Source organism: Oncorhynchus kisutch, linkage group LG6, assembly GCF_002021735.2.
Source record: "Oncorhynchus kisutch isolate 150728-3 linkage group LG6, Okis_V2, whole genome shotgun sequence".
In the NCBI taxonomy this organism is placed as follows: Eukaryota; Metazoa; Chordata; class Actinopteri; order Salmoniformes; family Salmonidae; genus Oncorhynchus; species Oncorhynchus kisutch.
Window position 1 is genome coordinate 66,069,239 of NC_034179.2, and position 18,306 is coordinate 66,087,544.

An 18,306-nucleotide genomic window follows, 5' to 3' on the forward strand; every position below is an offset into this window, starting at 1 on the left:
CAGACGGGACAGACAGACGGGACAGACAGACAGACGGGACAGACAGACAGACGGGACAGACAGACAGACGGGACAGACAGACAGACGGGACAGACAGACAGACGGGACAGACAGACAGACGGGACAGACAGACAGACGGGACAGACAGACAGACGGGACAGATAGACAGACGGGACAGACAGACAGACGGGACAGACAGACAGACGGGACAGATAGACAGACGGGACAGATAGACAGACGGGACAGACAGACAGACGGGACAGACAGACAGACGGGACAGACAGACAGACGGGACAGACAGACAGACGGGACAGACAGACAGACGGGACAGACAGACAGACGGGACAGACAGACAGACGGGACAGACAGACAGATGGGACAGACAGACAGACGGGACAGACAGACAGACGGGACAGACAGACAGACGGGACAGACAGACAGACAGACGGGACAGACAGACAGACTGGACAGACGGGACAGACTAGACAGATGGGACAGACAGACAGACGGGACAGACAGACAGACAGACAGACAGACGGGACAGACAGACAGATGGGACAGACGGGACAGACAGACAGATGGGACAGACAGACAGACAGACAGACTGGACAGACGGGACAGACTAGACAGATGGGACAGACAGACAGACAGACAGACGGGACAGACAGACAGACAGACGGGACAGACAGACAGATGGGACAGACGGGACAGACAGACAGATGGGACAGACAGACAGACAGACAGACAGACAGACGGGACAGACAGACAGACGGGACAGACAGACAGACGGGACAGGCAGACGGGACAGACGGGACAGACAGACAGACGGGACAGACGGGACAGACGGGACAGACAGACGGGACAGACAGACGGGACAGACAGACAGACGGGACAGACAGACAGATGGGACAGACACACAGACAGACAGACAGACAGACAGACAGACAGACGGGACAGACAGACAGACGGGACAGACGGGACAGACGGGACAGACGGGACAGACAGACGGGACAGACAGACAGACGGGACAGACAGACAGACGGGACAGACAGACAGATGGGACAGACACACAGACAGACAGACGAGACAGACAGACAGACGGGACAGACAGACAGACGGGACAGACAGACAGATGGGACAGACGGGACAGACAGACAGATGGGACAGACGGGACAGACAGACAGATGGGACAGACGGGACAGACAGACAGACTGGACAGACGGGACAGACTAGACAGATGGGACAGACAGACAGACGGAACAGACGGGACAGACAGACAGACAGACGGACAGACAGACAGACAGACAGACAGACGGGACAGACAGACGGGACAGACAGACGGGACAGACAGACAGACGGGACAGACAGACAGACGGGACAGACGGGACAGACAGACAGACAGACGGGACAGACAGACGGGACAGACAGACAGACAGACGGGACAGACAGACAGACAGACAGACGAGACAGACAGACGGGACAGACGGGACAGACAGACAGACGAGAATAAGCATTGCACACAATCACACACAGACAAAGCCCTATTTATATTATATAGACCAGTGCATAGCTACTGACATACAAATAAACACACGGTCATAATCAAACTCTAACATCATTACCGTTTCATTATCACCACGTCTCACCACCGTGAAATTATCACAGCTATGTGCACTTGATGTTGTAACCGTCCGTCAGAAATGTGCTACCAACATTGCTATCATCATCATCATCATAATCTCTCACAAAAGGCATACATACTCATTCCACCTTTTTCTCCAGGCAAAAACATGCCTTTTGCCCTTTACTCCACAAACATATTCTTGCTCTTTCAGGATATCAGAGCCCCTCTGATGCCTAAGATGTCTTTATCAAAGATGGAGCCTTAGGGAAGGGGGCATGAAGAGAATAGGAAGACATCCTCAGTCTCAGCTCACACATCTGAGGGAAGAAGTAAATGCCTGGAGAATGAGAAGCCTAGCTAGCTCTCCCCATCGCCTTGTTTCTGCTGTTTCTTCCCTTTTCACTGTTAGCACTAGCTAGCATGTCCGGAGCTTCCCCCCCCCCCCCCCATTTCTTGTTAGCCTCCATTAGCCTGCTAATATTGCTAGCACCGAGGGTTGCTAACTCCACTAGCAGTGCATTAGAAATGTATTGTAGGTATTAGCCTTCCCAGCACTTATTCCTCGCTGCAGCTTGGAATCCTGGTGAATTGTAAAATGGTGGCCTTAGCGCTACTAGCTGTAGCCTAGTTATGTTTTTATTTTGCGTTGGCACTGCTAGCCTCAATTACAACATGTGTCCTTGTCCGGAATTCTGTTAAAAGTATTAGCCCTGTAAGCCTCCTTAGCTCTGCTAGCATCGAACAATTGTCCATATCAAGCCCATTGTCAACCCCAACCATTACTGAAGGCCGTTAGCCATATAATGTAAGCCCAGCATACCCCTAGCCTTGATACATTAGCCAACAAATCTCCTTCAGCCTGGTAGGCATTGAGGAGACATGGAGAGCCCTAGGCCACATTACCTTTGGAGCACTAGGCTACATTAGCAGGTAGTAGCAGCTGGCAGCAGGGGTCCTCTCCATCTCACGCGCCACTAAGCCTGACATTCAGAACCATTAGTGGGCTGTACTGTACTGTAGGTGATACCGCGACCAACAGCAGCATTGGCTTGTAGATTATAGTACAGCAACGGAGGAAGTGGGAGGATGACGTACTGCATAGTGGATATTACAGGATAGTAATGGAGGGAAATGGAGGAGTGGGTGGTTGACTTACAGGGGGACGTACTGTACAGCAGGATAGGAATAGTGGTGTTAATGTGTCTGCATACATATGCACGAGAGCATCTGTGTGCAGATCTATGTGTATGTACTGTAGGCATGTTGGATTATGGATTTATGTGAAAAAGGCTCTGTGTATTTCTATGGATGTGTGTGTGTGTGTGTGCGTGAGCAAGAGATTGTGTGTGTGTGTGTGTGTGTGTGTGTGTTAGCTGTTGACTGTGGCAGTGACTGACAGCCAAGGGTGTGTCTGGCGGTCTGTGAGGGATCATGGGGGGTCAACGTCCTCTAACCTATGACCTCTAACACCCGTGGCTTCGCCAGTCTCAGGGACAGATGGGGCCTCCCCACTCTCAGGCCCTATGAAGGGCCCCTACATAGTCACCTCATAAATCACTACTAACACTATAGGCCACTTCCTTTACACTGAAGCTTTGTCTATGTCATTTCCTCCAAATCAGTGGTGGGCAAACTACAGATTATTATTTTGGGTTCAAATACCACTCCAGGCCACACTTGAATGCCTAAAACAAGAGAGAGAGGGAGTAGTTTTTTGGGAGGGGATAGACAATGGCCCTAAAGAGAGTCCAATCGTTTGCTCTTCTACAGTGGTTCCCAAACCAATGTTCCTAAGTATCAGATCTTACCGTTTTGAGAAACGTTTCTACTATGATTGGCACTAGATCAGTCGTTATCGTGTGATATAAGTGACTAGAAAATACCTGGAATCACCATTCCTCTCCACGTCCTCCTTCCTATAGAGGAGTTTTGTGCTGGCCAAAACCCATTGTGCTGGCCAAAACCCATTGTGCTGGCCAAACCCCATCGTGCTGGCCAAACCCCATCGTGCTGGCCAAACCCCATCGTGCTGGCCAAACCCCATCGTGCTGGCCAAACCCCATCGTGCTGGCCAAACCCCATCGTGCTGGCCAAACCCCATCGTGCTGGCCAAACCCCATCGTGCTGGCCAAACCCCATTGTGCTGGCCAAACCCCATTGTGTGCACACACAGACACGTTATTCAATGCACCATGCTTTAGGGAACACTGTGCTGACTCATTTCAGTTTACTCTAAAACACTGCTGTCTGTGGGGTTTTTTCCTGACACATCAGCTGATGAGTCCTATCTATGCATGCTGACTGCCATGTGCGTGTGTTAAATCAGTGTGTGTGTGTTTTTGAGTGAGTTTATACTATTTACATGCCTCAAATGTTTTGTCCATGCGTATACGTTCTATGTATGAGTGTTGAATGTGTTTAGTTGTCTGTGCATACAGACTGTTAATGTTTTGGACTGTGATTTTGTTTACTTGGATGGTCATATTTGATGTATGTGGGCCTAAAGGAAAATGGTGTTTTTGTGTTTGTATGGTGTCTTTGTGTTTGTAATGTGTGCATCGTTTGTGTGGGTATGCATGTTGGTGCACGTGTGTGTGTGGGTATGCATGTTGGTGCACGTGTGTGTGTGGGTATGCATGTTGGTGCACGTGGGGGTATGCATGTTGGTGCACGTGTGTGTGTGGGTATGCATGTTGGTGCACATGTGTGTGGGGGTATGCATGTTGGTGCACGTGTGTGTGTGTGTGTGGGTATGCATGTTGGTGCACGTGTGTGTGTGGGTATGCATGTTGGTGCACGTGTGTGTGTGGGTATGCATGTTGGTGCACGTGTGTGTGGGGGTATGCATGTTGGTGCGTGTGTGTGTGTGGGTATACATGTTGGTGCGTGTGTGTGGGGGTATGCATGTTGGTGCACGTGTGTGTGTGTGGGTATGCATGTTGGTGCACGTGTGTGTGTGGGTATACATGTTGGTGCACGTGTGTGTGTGGGTATACATGTTGGTGCACGTGTGTGTGTGTGTGGGTATGCATGTTGGTGCACGTGTGTGTGTGTGTGGGTATGCATGTTGGTATGCATGTTGGTGCACGTGTGTGTGTGTGTGGGTATGCATGTTGGTGCACGTGTGTGTGTGGGTATACATGTTGGTGCACGTGTGTGTGTGTGGGTATACATGTTGGTGCACGTGTGTGTGTGGGTATACATGTTGGTGCACGTGTGTGTGTGTGGGTATACATGTTGGTGCACGTGTGTGTGTGTGTGGGTATACATGTTGGTGCACGTGTGTGTGTGTGTGGGTATACATGTTGGTGCACGTGTGTGTGGGTATACATGTTGGTGCACGTGTGTGTGTGTGTGTGGGTATACATGTTGGTGCACGTGTGTGTGGGTATGCATGTTGGTGCACGTGTGTGGGTATACATGTTGGTGCACGTGTGTGGGTATGCATGTTGGTGCACGTGTGTGTGTGTGTGTGTGTGTGGGTATGCATGTTGGTGCACGTGTGTGTGTGGGTATGCATGTTGGTGCACGTGTGTGTGTGGGTATGCATGTTGGTGCACGTGTGTGTGGGGGTATGCATGTTGGTGCACGTGTGTGTGTGTGTGGGTATACATGTTGGTGCACGTGTGTGTGGGGGTATGCATGTTGGTGCACGTGTGTGTGTGTGTGTGGGTATGCATGTTGGTGCACGTGTGTGTGTGGGTATACATGTTGGTGCACGTGTGTGTGTGTGTGGGTATGCATGTTGGTGCACATGTGTGGGTATGCATGTTGGTGCACGTGTGTGTGTGTGTGTGTGTGGGTATACATGTTGGTGCACGTGTGTGTGTGTGGGTATACATGTTGGTGCACGTGTGTGTGTGGGTATACATGTTGGTGCACGTGTGTGTGTGGGTATACATGTTGGTGCACGTGTGTGTGTGTGTGTGGGTATACATGTTGGTGCACGTGTGTGTGGGTATGCATGTTGGTGCACGTGTGTGGGTATACATGTTGGTGCACGTGTGTGGGTATGCATGTTGGTGCACGTGTGTGTGTGTGTGTGTGGGTATGCATGTTGGTGCACGTGTGTGTGTGGGTATACATGTTGGTGCGTGTGTGTGTGTGTGTGTGTGTGTGTGTGTGTGTGTGTGTGTGTGTGTGTGTGTGTGTGTGTACATGGGAGATCTCCAGCACTCACCGGATCTCTGTCCTCACTAGTCAGAGGAAGTGGGTTTACAGCCTACTGTAGATAGAGCGGAGCACTAGCTAAACAGCCTAGCTATCCTGCGATATTAATAACCCACCACTCTGCCTCCACACACGCACACACACACACACAATTATGCAAGCACACATACATACACTCTATGACCCCTCTCTTCCAATGGATGACACAATTCCAGCCATACGTTTCATAAAGTATAGGCACTTTTGGAAGCCATGTCTATTAGCAATGGTTTATAGATGGACAACGGAGGGTTACAGAGGGAGGGTAGAAGAGATGCTGCAGAGTGAGTCAGATTTGCACCAGCTATATACACTGAAATAAATTATAAACGCAACATGTAAAGTGTTGGTCCCACGTTTCATGAGCTGAAATAAAAGATCCCAGAAATGTTCCAGATGCACTTAAAGCTTATTTCTCTCAAATTGTGTGCAACAATCTGATAGTCCATCCACCTGACAGGTGTGGTATATCATGAAGCTGATTAAAGAGCATGATCATTACACAGGTGCACCTTGTGCTGTGGACAATAAAAGGCCACTCTAAAATGTGCAGTTTTGTCACACAATACAATCCCACAGATGCCTCAAGTTGAGGGAGCATGCAATAGGCATGCTAACTGCATCAATGTCCACCAAAGATGTTGCCAGAGAATTGAATGTTCATTTCTCTATCATAAACCGCCTCCAATGTTGTTTTAGAGAATTTGGCAGAGTGCTCTATGGTGGTGGTGGGATTATGTTATGGGCAGGCATAAACTACGGACAAAGAACACAATTGCAATTTATTGATGGCAATTTGTATGCACAGAGATACCATGACGAGATCCTGAAGTCCATTGTTGTGCCATTCATCCACTGCCATCACCTCCATGAGCACGGATCTGTACACGATTCCTGGAAGCTGAAAATGTCCCAGTTCTTCCATGGCCTGCATACTCACCAGACATATCACCCATTGAGCATGTTTGGGATGCTCTGGATCGACATGTACGACAGCGAGTTCCACTTCCCGTCAAAATCCTGCAACTTCGCACAGCCATTGAAGAGGAGTGAAGCAGCCTGATCTATGGGAGGATGTGTTGCGCTGCATGAGGCAAGTGGTGGTCAGACCAGATACTGAGTGGTTTTCTGATCCATGCCTCTACCTATTTTTTAAGGTATCTGTGACCAACAGATTTCCAGTCATGTGAAATCCATAGATTTAGGTTCTAATTCATTCATTTCAATTGACTGATTTCCTTATATGGGTCTTGTTTATTTATAAATAGCGGGTCAGGTGGGAAATTCACAGATCTCTTTCCCAACTTTTTGGACCCGTGAAGACCTCTACTCTGAGTTATTTAACAGGTTAACTGCCTCGTTCAGGGGCAGAATAACAGATTTTTACCTTGTCAGCTCTAGGATTCGATCCGGCAACCTTTCGGTTACCTGCCCAACGCGCTAACCACTAGGCTAGCGCCACTGCCCCTAATGGATGTGAGTTAGTGAGTCACTACTGAATTCTGACTGGCTGTGAGTTAATGCTCACTGATAACTGTAGCGGCTACTATTAGTGGTGATGAGTGTGTCAGTACTGGGTATTAGTTACCTATTTCTGCAGGGTCCTGTCAACCCCCCCCCCCCCCTTACTGTCCTGATCCTGAGTTCTATAACCCCAGAACTTTCCTGTTCATCCAGATAAAAATTTGTAGGCTGCAGAAATCATAAATAAATTCCTCCCTTAGCTTCTCATCTGACTCTGCGTGGGTGTAACCTGCTGCTCAGCACTCACGAGACAGTTGCCTGCATAGTGCACATAGCTGATAACAACCACATTGCCACATTTTGGCAATGAAGGCAGCCCTTCCACTTACCCAGAGTCGGATGAATTTATGGACATGTGTATATCTCTGTGTGCATCTGAGGAAAGTAGTGACTGGCTCCAACTGGAGCGAGGGGGGGGGGGGGGTTATTTATATTAAGTAAACTATCTTTGGCCTGCTGCCAGTTCCTGTGGAATGTCGATCCTGTCCTGTCCCGAATTTGACTCTAGAACTTCATCCCCATTCCTGCCTGAATCCAGCGGGCCCTGCTAGACCTGCAGCGGTCCTGTTCCGGTGTCAATCTCTAGTGTCAGTGGTTTGCATATACAGTGGGGTCTGAAGTGATTGACACCCTTGATAAAGATGAGCAGAAATGACTGTATAAAAATAAATAGTTCAAATACTCAGCTGTATTGTATACTCAAAGAAACAAATCCTACTTTTTGTCCCCCCCCCCTGAAAGATAAGGGTCAAAATTATCGACACCCCTATTTTAAATACCTTTCAAATACCTCCCCTTGCGAGGATAACGACACTGAGCCTTTTTCTAAAAATGTCTTCTGAGTTGGAGAACACGTTGGGAGGGATCTTAGACCATTCATCCAAACAGAATCCTTTCAGATCCTTTGGACTTCTCAATTCAAACCAATTCAAGGTTTCAAACCAATTCAATTGGTTTCAAATTCAAAGCAATTCAAGGTTTTCAATGGATTTTCAGTCATGTCATCCAACAAATGTAAATGCCTGGAGTTTGATAAACAGCATTGGCACTTGGATTGGAATCGGTGCTTTGGTCAGATGACATGAACATAGAGCTCTTTTGGCCACGCCCACCAGTGTTTGGTTTGGCGTCGAAATGAGAACCCATGAACAGAAAAGAACCCCGTACCTACTGTAAAATATGGGGGTAAATCTTTGATGTTAACGGGACTATTTTGCTTCCGCTGGTTCTGCGGCCGTTATTAACGTGAATAACTTTACCCAGTACCGGTATTTCGTGCCAAATACCTGTTTGTCTCTGACAGGAGGCTGACACTTGGCAGCAAGTGGATCTTCCAGCAAGACGACAACCCCAAACACACGTCAAAATCCACAAAGAAATTGTTCAATGGTCACAAAATCCAATTTTTTTTCTCAGTCTCTGGAATTGATACCAATTGAAAACCTGTGGATTGAATTGAAGAGGGCCGTCCATACGCGCAGAATCTAGAAGGATTTTGTATGGAGGAATGGCCTAGAGATCCCACCCAACGTGTTCTCCAACTCAGCGTCCTTTATCCCAGCAAGGTGAGATATTGAAAGGTTTTGAAAACAGGGGTGTCAATAATTTTGACCACGACCTTTTTTTGAGAAAAACTTTATTACTTGTTAAGCAAAATCTCTTTTCTCTGAGCAATTGTTTGTATAAAATAATTTCATTTTCAAATTTTATTGAGCGTACAATATAGCTCAGTATTTGAATGATTTGATACATATTTGCTCATCTTTATCAAGTGTGTCACCCGACTGTATGTGTGAGTATGTACCTGCCCGCGCAGGTGTCTGGGTCAACACACACATGCGTGTTCATTGTGTGTTGTCAAACATGTACATTCATGTTATATGAGCGAGTTAGATACATATTCGACATGTGTACATCCAGTTTTAAATTTTCTGTTTATTTCCCAATAATTCTACATATTAGCAGGAATATCCTTGAGTCTCCACCAATTCGTCGACACCCAGTGGGTGATTTAATACTCACGCACAATGTTCCTTATGGTGTGTCTTGTCCTTAAGACCTCCACTATACTCCATTTTCCATTTTATTCTGCACCCGCTGTTCCATGTTGTCTCTCCTCTCCTCTGTGAAGTAACTGACATACTGATCAAAGGGTTTGGTCGCAGCATGTAATATATGCCCACAAATATATTCATACTGGAAGATCAAGTAGTTTGTCAAGGATGTACAGACACACTCTCTTCTCTTTTCTCTCCTCTTCTCTTCTTCTCTCTTCTTCCCTTCTCTTTTCTCTCCTCTTCTCTTCTTCTCTCTTCTTCCCTTCTCTTTTCTCTTCTCTTCTTCTCTCTTCTTCCCTTCTCTTTTCTCTTCTCTTCTTCTCTCTTCTTCTCTTCTCTTTTCTCTCCTCTTCTCTCCTCTTCTCTTCTTCTCTCTTCTTTCCTTCTCTTTTCTCTCCTCTTCTTCTCTCTTCTTCCCTTCTCTTTTCTCTCCTCTTCTTCTCTCTTCTTCTCTTCTCTTTTCTCTCCTCTTCTTGTCTTTTCTTCTCGTCTCTTTTCTTTCCTCTTCTCCTCTTTTCTTTTATTCTCTCTCCTCTTTTCTCTCCTCTTTTCTCTCCTCTTTCCTCTTTTCTATCTTCTCCCCTTCTCTTTTCTCCTCTTTTCTTCTCTTCTCTTCTTCTCTTCTCTTTTCCTACTACTGTCAGGTTCATGCATACTGATGCAGCCAGTGTTGGTCACATACTGTAGATGTATAGAGATGCATATATTTATGAACTCCCACTTCTTTATGTATACACTGGCTTATGCCTCTCGTGTGGCCACGCCTTTTCCTCTCAATATAGCCGTCTGTTTCTCTCCTCTCAATATAGCTGTCTCTGTTTCTCTCTCTCTCTCTCTCTTTCCTCTCTCAATATAGCTGTCTCTGTTCTCTCTCTCTCTTTTTCTCCTCTCTCAATATAACTCTCTGTTTCTCTCTTTCTCCTCTCTTACACACTGATAGAAATACACTGACACACACACACACACACACACACACACACACACACTGATGCACTGGTATACACACATGCCCATGATTTAAATGAACGAGTGCATGGCTATGTAAAGGGGACCTATGGGGTTTAACCTACTTAGTCGGGTGTTTCAATAATGTATGAGCGAGATTGAAAGCGGCGAGCACAACAAGGTATCTTCATCCGCTTCCTCTCGCTTTGATCTAGCCCTCCTCCCCCGCTCCCTGTCTCTCTTTCCCCCTTTCTCGCCATCACTCTCTCTCCCTCTGTATCCTTTGAACGTGTTCTACCCAGTGCATTGTGCTAAAGCTCAGGGTAATTCCCAGGTGGGATCTATGAGCGGCAAGCGGGATGTAGCCATTTTTGATGTATGGTATTCCTTCTCAGGGAAGGACGAATGGTTGGGTTGGTATATGGATGGATGAATGGATATTTGAATAATTTGAGCATGAGAGTCGTGTATATACCTAATACAGGAGCTGCTGGAAAGTAATACGTGGTCTGAATTAACTGCATCTTGTTCCGTTTTCCTGTTCTGTTCCTATAAGGGTACTTCGTCATGTTTCTGTTCCTATAAGGGTACTTTGTCATGTTTCTGTTCATATAAGGGTTCTTCGTCATGTTTCTGTTCCTATAAGGGTACTTCGTCATGTTTCTGTTCCTATAAGGGTTCTTCGTCATGTTTCTGTTCCTATAAGGGTACTTCGTCATGTTTCTGTTCATATAAGGGTTCTTCGTCATGTTTCTGTTCCTATAAGGGTTCTTCGTCATGTTTCTGTTCCTATAAGGGTTCTTCGTCATGTTTCTGTTCCTATAAGGGTTCTTCGTCATGTTTCTGTTCCTATAAGGGTTCTTCGTCATGTTTCTGTTCCTATAAGGGTTCTTCGTCATGTTTCTGTTCCTATAAGGGTTCTTCGTCATGTTTCTGTTCCTATAAGGGTTCTTCGTCATGTTTCTGTTCCTATATGGGTACTTCGTCATGTTTCTGTTCATATAAGGGTACTTCGTCATGTTTCTGTTCCTATAAGGGTACTTCGTCATGTTTCTGTTCCTATAAGGGTACTTCATCATGTTTTAGAGTTTTGATAGTAATGCTCTGGTGCACTTATCACAGCAGTCTTGTTTTTATCCCAGACCTTCACCAAGTCTCTCTAAAAGGCCTTTTCATCCCCCTCCTCCCCCGTCAAACACAAACATGTCTGAAAACCCAGTGGTGTTTGGCTGTTTTACGATGGGGGCCCAGAGCCCTGTGCCTGCCCGTGTGTGTGTGTGGGGCTGACTTCACAAAGGGGGGGTCTGATGCTGGTGCAACACTTTGCAGGAGATCACACACACGCATGCGCGCACACTCACACTCACGCACACTCCTGTCGGCGGCGGGAGCAGCACTTTGCAGGAGATCTATAAAGGTCCCGGTTGTTAAAAACGAGGCCCCTGACCCTGTAAAAAAACAGGCCCTTGTGCACCCAACGCCCCCTTGCCGGGGCCAGGGCAGAACAAATGCCTCTCAGACAGCTGCAGACAGACATGATAGACCTGGAGGGAGAAAAAGACACTCGAACGATGTTTTCAACTTTCAGACAGCTCCAATCCAGACTCCAAAGAACAGTAAACGCTTCCCTCCTTTGACATGTCAATACCAGATGGGTGAAAGAGATGGAAGCAAAGCTGTCAGTGGTAGTGGATGGTGATACAGACATGTATTATAGCTAGTTGCTACAGTGTGTAGCAAAGCGAGAGGTTTTTAGATTTTATATAAGGCATGTTGTACAACATCAGCATTGAAATGCAGAACTAGGTTACTCTTCCCTCCCTCCCTCCCGTCTCGCTTGGCAGGTTGCATAAGCTCATCACCATCTCTTGTTTATTTTGAGGAGGGGAGAGAGAGAGAGGTTCAGATGGACTCCATTAATGAGCCTCAGCATCTCTGATGATGATTCACCCCACAAGGGCAGGAGGGAGGCCGGGGTGGGGGGGAGAGAGAGAAGGGGAGCCGTCCTCCTAGTTGAAAACATTCGCTTTAACAAGATCGCTAGAGAGGAACCCGGGCTCTGTTTTCCCACGCTGTCTACATAGAGATGAACCCGGGCAAAAATCAACACCACCCCACTGAATATGCATTTGAACCCCTGTCTCTCTGTCTCTGAATGTGCAGCAGTGAGTGAATCTCTATCTAAACTCTTGTCTCTTTCTCTCGCTGTCTGTCTGTCTCTGTTTCTGAAGGAAAGAAGATTGCCATTCTGCCACAGGTGTGTTGCCGAGACTGAAAGTGAGTCACCGTGGCGATAGCAGTTGACCTGGGGCGCAAGACATGTTACAGTGACAACTAAAACCAGCCATCGTCATAACAATCCTCCTCCTCCTCCGCCGCTCCGTCGTGTTGTTGTGTGAGCTCTGCTGAGTCACTGGAGAGAGAAAAGCTGTTCTCATCCACCCCCCCCCCCCCAAGGCCTGAGAAGTCTATCCAATCATGAACAAGGGATCTGGAGTCCATTGGTGCCAGATGATTCTGCCTAGCGACCTCCCTTAGTATATTATGTAATTGGTGTTTCATTACGATATAAAAGCTTAGTGGCCTACTCTACCTCTAGGACACTCTTCATATCAAGGCAGAGGACCAGCCTTTGGAAGAAAATAGCCCATATGCCCTTGGATTCAAGGTTTCTCTGAAGCATCCACCGGGAACATCGACGTAACCTAACAGCTCCATTTCACACACCTACACGAATACACGCACACGTCGTTGTTGTCCACCGTCAACCACCACCACCACCACCACTTCTTAATTCATTGGATTACGTCGTCATCGGCGGGTGACGTTAGGGATGTAGAACGCCGTCACCACGGATACCTACAGGAGACTCTTTGGACTCGGCTCAAGGTCCGCCGAGCAGAACATGGCGGGCAAGGGTAACCCCTGCCACCCCCCGGGGGGGCCAGGGAGCGCAGGGGGCCCCACTGTCTCTGTGGGGGGATTCCCCATGCCTCACTACTCCTACTTCTTCCCCCACATGCTGGGGGGGCTGTCCCCACCCACCCTGTCCGGACTGCCCATCAGTGGATACAGCACCCCATCGCCAGCCAGTAAGTACCCAATCACACTGCAGTATTTTGTTGTTGGTGTATGTGGACATTAGTGGTTGATTATGAGGTTATCAGGTACTGCTGAATGGCTGAACATTTTTTTGTTGTGCTTGGTTGGTTGACTGTGGCGCACAGACTGACTTGATCCATCCTATATTTGTACCAAAATCAGCATTTGAAGTTTGACATAAAGTTGGATCAATTCAGGAAAAACGCAGGAGGTTAAACATGAGCTGCACAAGTTTTAACAGGGTTGTTGTGCTGTGTACTCTGAATAATTTCCAGCATCTCCTGTGTTACGTATATATGGCTGTCATGCTAAATGACTTAACCAGATCAAAGTGGAGTGGAGTCTGTATAGAACTGGATTCCACATTAGAGGTTTGGTTGGTGTGGAACATAGCCTTGACTAGTTGCTCCTGGCGATCTGGATCCTTGCCAGTTGTCATGCGGCGATGTGTCGAACTGAGCGAGCGGGTTGGTCTGATCTAAATGAGGCAGCTTTGAATAACCAATGGAATGTTCCTGGGCAAAATGCCGTGTGTGTGTGTGTCCTCACTTGAACTGGCAGGTGGGCGCTCTCTCCGGGTCTGTGTGTGTTTTCATGCGTCGGTGTGCGTCTGTCTGTGCATGTGATTTGTGAAGAGCGACAATAAGGGGTGGTTGCTCCGACTGTAGCAGTTGTGACGGTAGCTTACCTGGAGTAAGGAAATATTGACAGGTAGGAGGATGTGATATGGGACCACCCATCCATTCCACAAACAATATTTGATTAAATCATTTATCAAATCAAATTGTATTTGTCACATGCGCAGAATACAACAGGTGTAGACCTTACAGTGAAATGTTTACTCACAAGCCCTTAACCAGAAATACCGTTTTTAGAAAAATACCCTCCAAAAATTAACAACTAATTAAAGAGCAGCAGTAAAATATCAATAGCGAGGCTATATGCAGGGGGTACCAGTACAGAGTCGACGTGTGGGGGTAGCGGTTAGTTGAGGTTATTGAGGTAATGTGTACATAGAGGGACAGTTATTAAAGTGACAATGCATAGATAATAACAGAGAGTAGCAGCAGTTTAAGGGGGGGGGGGCAATGTAAATAGTCTGGGTAGCCATTTGATTAGATGTTCAGGAGTCTTATGGCTTGGTGGTAGAAGCTGTTTAGAAGCCTCTTGGTCCTAGACTTGGAGCTCCGATACCGCTTGCCGTGCGGTAGCAGAGAGAACAGTCAATGACTACTAAGGTGGCTGGAGTCTGACAATTTTTAGGACCTTCCAGGACCTCTATACCAGGCGGTGTCAGAGGATGGCAGGAAGCTTGGCCCCAGTGATGTACTGCGCCGTACGCGCTACCCTCTCTAGTGCCTTGTGGTCGGAGGCCGAGGAGTTGCCAACCCGTCAGGATGCTCTCGATGGTGCAGCTGTAAAACCTTTTGAGGATCTGAGGACCATGCCAAATCTCATGAGGTCTCATGAGGTAGAATAGGTTTTGTTGTGCCTTCTTCACAACTGTCTTTGTGTGGTTGGACCATGTTAGTTTGTTGGTGATGTGGACACCAAGGACACTGACACATTACCCATTCTACCAATTAACTGTCCAATCATAGCCAAGATTACATCCGCTCTGTCCCAGCATGCCTTGCTGGGTGACATTCCGGCCCCATCACCACTCCTCTCCCTCTCCTCCCTCTCATCCCATGTCTGTATGGGAAAAAAAATGCAAAGCAGCTCTGTCCCTCCACCCACCATGTCTCCCCATCGTGGCTTCCATTCAGTCGGGAGGCTACTACAGACAGACAGAGAGACAGAGAGAGGGGAGCCTGGAGTACAACAGCCTGTCAGAGCAGAGGGGCTCCCTGCCTCCGTGTGTGTGCGCGGAGACGGGAGTATGTTCTTCTGTCTGCCTGGCTGGCTGTTGAGCATGCTCCTCTCTTGGTGCTGAGAGACTAATCCACAGCTCCTGCATAGTGTTAGCTGACAAACAGCCCTCCCTCGCCACCAGGGGCTAATTATTACACAGCCCCCCTCCACGCTCGGAGATGGCCTGGGTGAGCTGTCATGCAAGACGGGGGCTCACCGGAGATGAAAGGAGCTGGCAGGGGATGGAGGGGGGGGGGGGCTGCGGCATACACAGCCTGCATGCTGTGTTTGAGGAAGCACTGAGGGGGGAGAGGGTGTTGAGAAGCAGCATGGCGTATCCTACATAGAGACGTGCGTTATCATTATCATTTGAAGACGTAGCATGAGGCAAAGGTGTGTGTGTGTGTGTGTGAGCGTGTGTGTGTGTGTGTGTGTGTGTGTGTGTGGAGAAGATGGAGTATGTTTTTCCCCTCTTGTCTCTTTTTGACAGGTTGTTGAAAAGACCCGGTCACTCAAAGCCTCTTTACTCTGTCCATAGAAAGTTTGTTCCACATGCTAAATGTATTTCCCATAAGTATGCCACTTCAAGGACATATCACAGATTCACACCCTCTGCATAAACCACACCTAAAACGTATTACTCAAGAATATGTGAAATTGTGGATGTGAGCCTGTTGTCCGGACCTCTGGCAGTCTCTATGGGGGTGCCACAGGGTTCAATTCTCGGGCCGACTCTTTTCTCTGTATATATCATTGATGTCGCTCTTGCTGCTGGTGATTCTCTGATCCACCTCTACGCAGACGACACCATTCTGTATACTTCTGGCCTTTCTTTGGACACTGCGTTAACAAACCTCCAAATGAGCTTTAACGTCATACAACACTCTTCCCGTGGCCTCCAACTGCTCTTAAATGCTAGTAAAACGAAATGCATGCTCTTCAACCGATTGCTGACCGCCCAACTAGCATCACTACTCTGGACGGTTCTGACCTAGAATATGTGGACAACTACAAATACCTAGGTGTCTGTCTCGACTGTAAACTCTCCTTCCAGGAGAGTGTAAACTCCAAACTCCAAATCTCGAATCGGCTTCCCATCACCTCCTTCAATCATGCCGCCAAACATACCCTCGTAAAACCGACTATCCTACCGATCCTTGACTTTGGCGATGTAATTTACAAAATAGCCCCCAACACTCTACTCTGCAAACTGGATGTAGTCTATCACAGTGCCATCCGTTTTATCACCAAAGCCCCATGTACTACCCACCACTGCGATCTGTATGCCCTCGCTGGCTGGCCCTCACTACATATCCGTCGCCCAACCTACTGGCTCCAGGTCATCTATGAGTCTTTACTAGGTAAAGCCCTGCCTTATCTCAGCTCACTGGTCACCACAGCAACCCCCACCCGTTGCATGCGCTCCAGAAGGTACATTGCACTGGTCGTCCCCAAAGCCAACACTTCCTTTGGCCGCCTTTCCTTCCAGTTCTCTGCTGCCAATGACTGGAACGAATTGCAAAAATCTCTGAAGCTGGAGTCCTATATCTCCCTCTCTAACTTTAAGCATCAGCTGTCTGAGCAGCTTACCGATCACTGTACCTGTACACAGCCAATCTGTAAATAGCCCACCCAACTACCTCATCCCCATAGTTATTACTTACCCTCTTGCTATTTTGCACCCCGGTATCTCTACTTGCACATCATCATCTGCACATCTATCACTCCAGTGTTAATGCTAAATTGTAATTATTTTCGCCTCTATGGCCTATTTATTGTCTTACCTCCCTACTCTTCTACATTTGCACACACTCTACATAAATATAACAATCTTCCTTTTCTTATATTGACTGTATGTTTGTTTATGTGTAACTCTGTGTTGTTGTTTTTGTCGCGCTGCTTTGCTTTATCTTGGCCGGGTCGCAGTTGTAAATGAGAACTTGTTCTCAACTGGCCTACCTGGTTAAATAAAAGGTGACATAAAACACGTTTCTTTTTTAAATGTGCCTCTCAAACCCTAGCCGCTCCTCCTTCTCTTCTTCCTCCTCTCACCCCACCCCATGCGATCTATTCTAACCTTGACCCGAGACAGTGGTTATGTCATGTACATTGAGCTAAGTTATACAATTTCCTGCCAGCATTATTGGTTAAAGCAGGGATTAAGGTCTTATTTCCCAATAAACTGGAATAAAAATCTACATTTCCAGGGACATGGCAGCCGAGCGGAGGTCTTTGTCATCACATCTAACCCTTCCCTCCTATTCGGTCTCCCCTCGTAACCGTGGAGATCATCCCCGATTCGCCTCGACAGGGCAAGGAGCGTTAACGCTACCCAGCAAAACACTCCATGACAGAAACCCTCACCTCCGACCCCCCCCCCCTAAAAAAAACTCACACCCTCTGTAGTCTGAACAACACCCTCTGTAGTCTGAACAACACCCTCTGTAGTCTGAACAACACCCTCAGCCTTGAAAATGACTGTTTCCCTTCCTTTTTCTCAACTCCTGTCTCCTCCTCTTCCTCCTTTTCTCCTCCTCCTCTCCATTCCCAGCCCAGGGTATAGCATGCACTTTAAAGTGGCCTAATTGAATGCAATGCAAGGGAAGGGCTGGCTGGCTGTGGAGGTTGTGTTCTCCAGGTCCAGACCCTAGTGGGACTGGGGAGTGGTTAGCGTGCTAATTACCGATAAAGCCTAGCTGATGTGCTCAGGCTGGGATTAGTCGGAGCAGTAGCAGAGCTGGATCAGCTCGCCCCAGGGTATTCCCTCTTTCAACACAGCTCATCTTTTCTCTCTCTCTTTCATCACCTCTTTCCTTCGACCTCTTTTTCATCATTTCTTTCGTTCTACTCAGTAGTTCTCTGTGATCCCAGTGTAGGGAGTGGTAGCGAACGCCACGCAGCTGTGGTGGTGGCGCCGAACGCCCTGTGGTTGCTACGGGCTTCTGTGTTCTCTGAGTGTGATGTCAGGAGATATGAGTTGTGGGTGCGTGT

The 18,306-nt window shown here is 47.6% G+C and overlaps 1 protein-coding gene across 1 annotated transcript in view; it reads left to right on the forward strand.

Annotated features, from left to right (window-relative positions):
• Positions 1-18,306, forward strand: part of rarab (retinoic acid receptor, alpha b) — a 158,466-nt gene that overhangs the window by 47,944 nt on the left and 92,216 nt on the right. The window contains exon 2 of the mRNA XM_031827206.1: positions 12,591-13,451. Coding sequence (XP_031683066.1) covers positions 13,265-13,451 — 187 coding nt within the window. The 5' untranslated portion in view covers positions 12,591-13,264. The remainder of the gene's footprint in view (positions 1-12,590; positions 13,452-18,306) is intronic.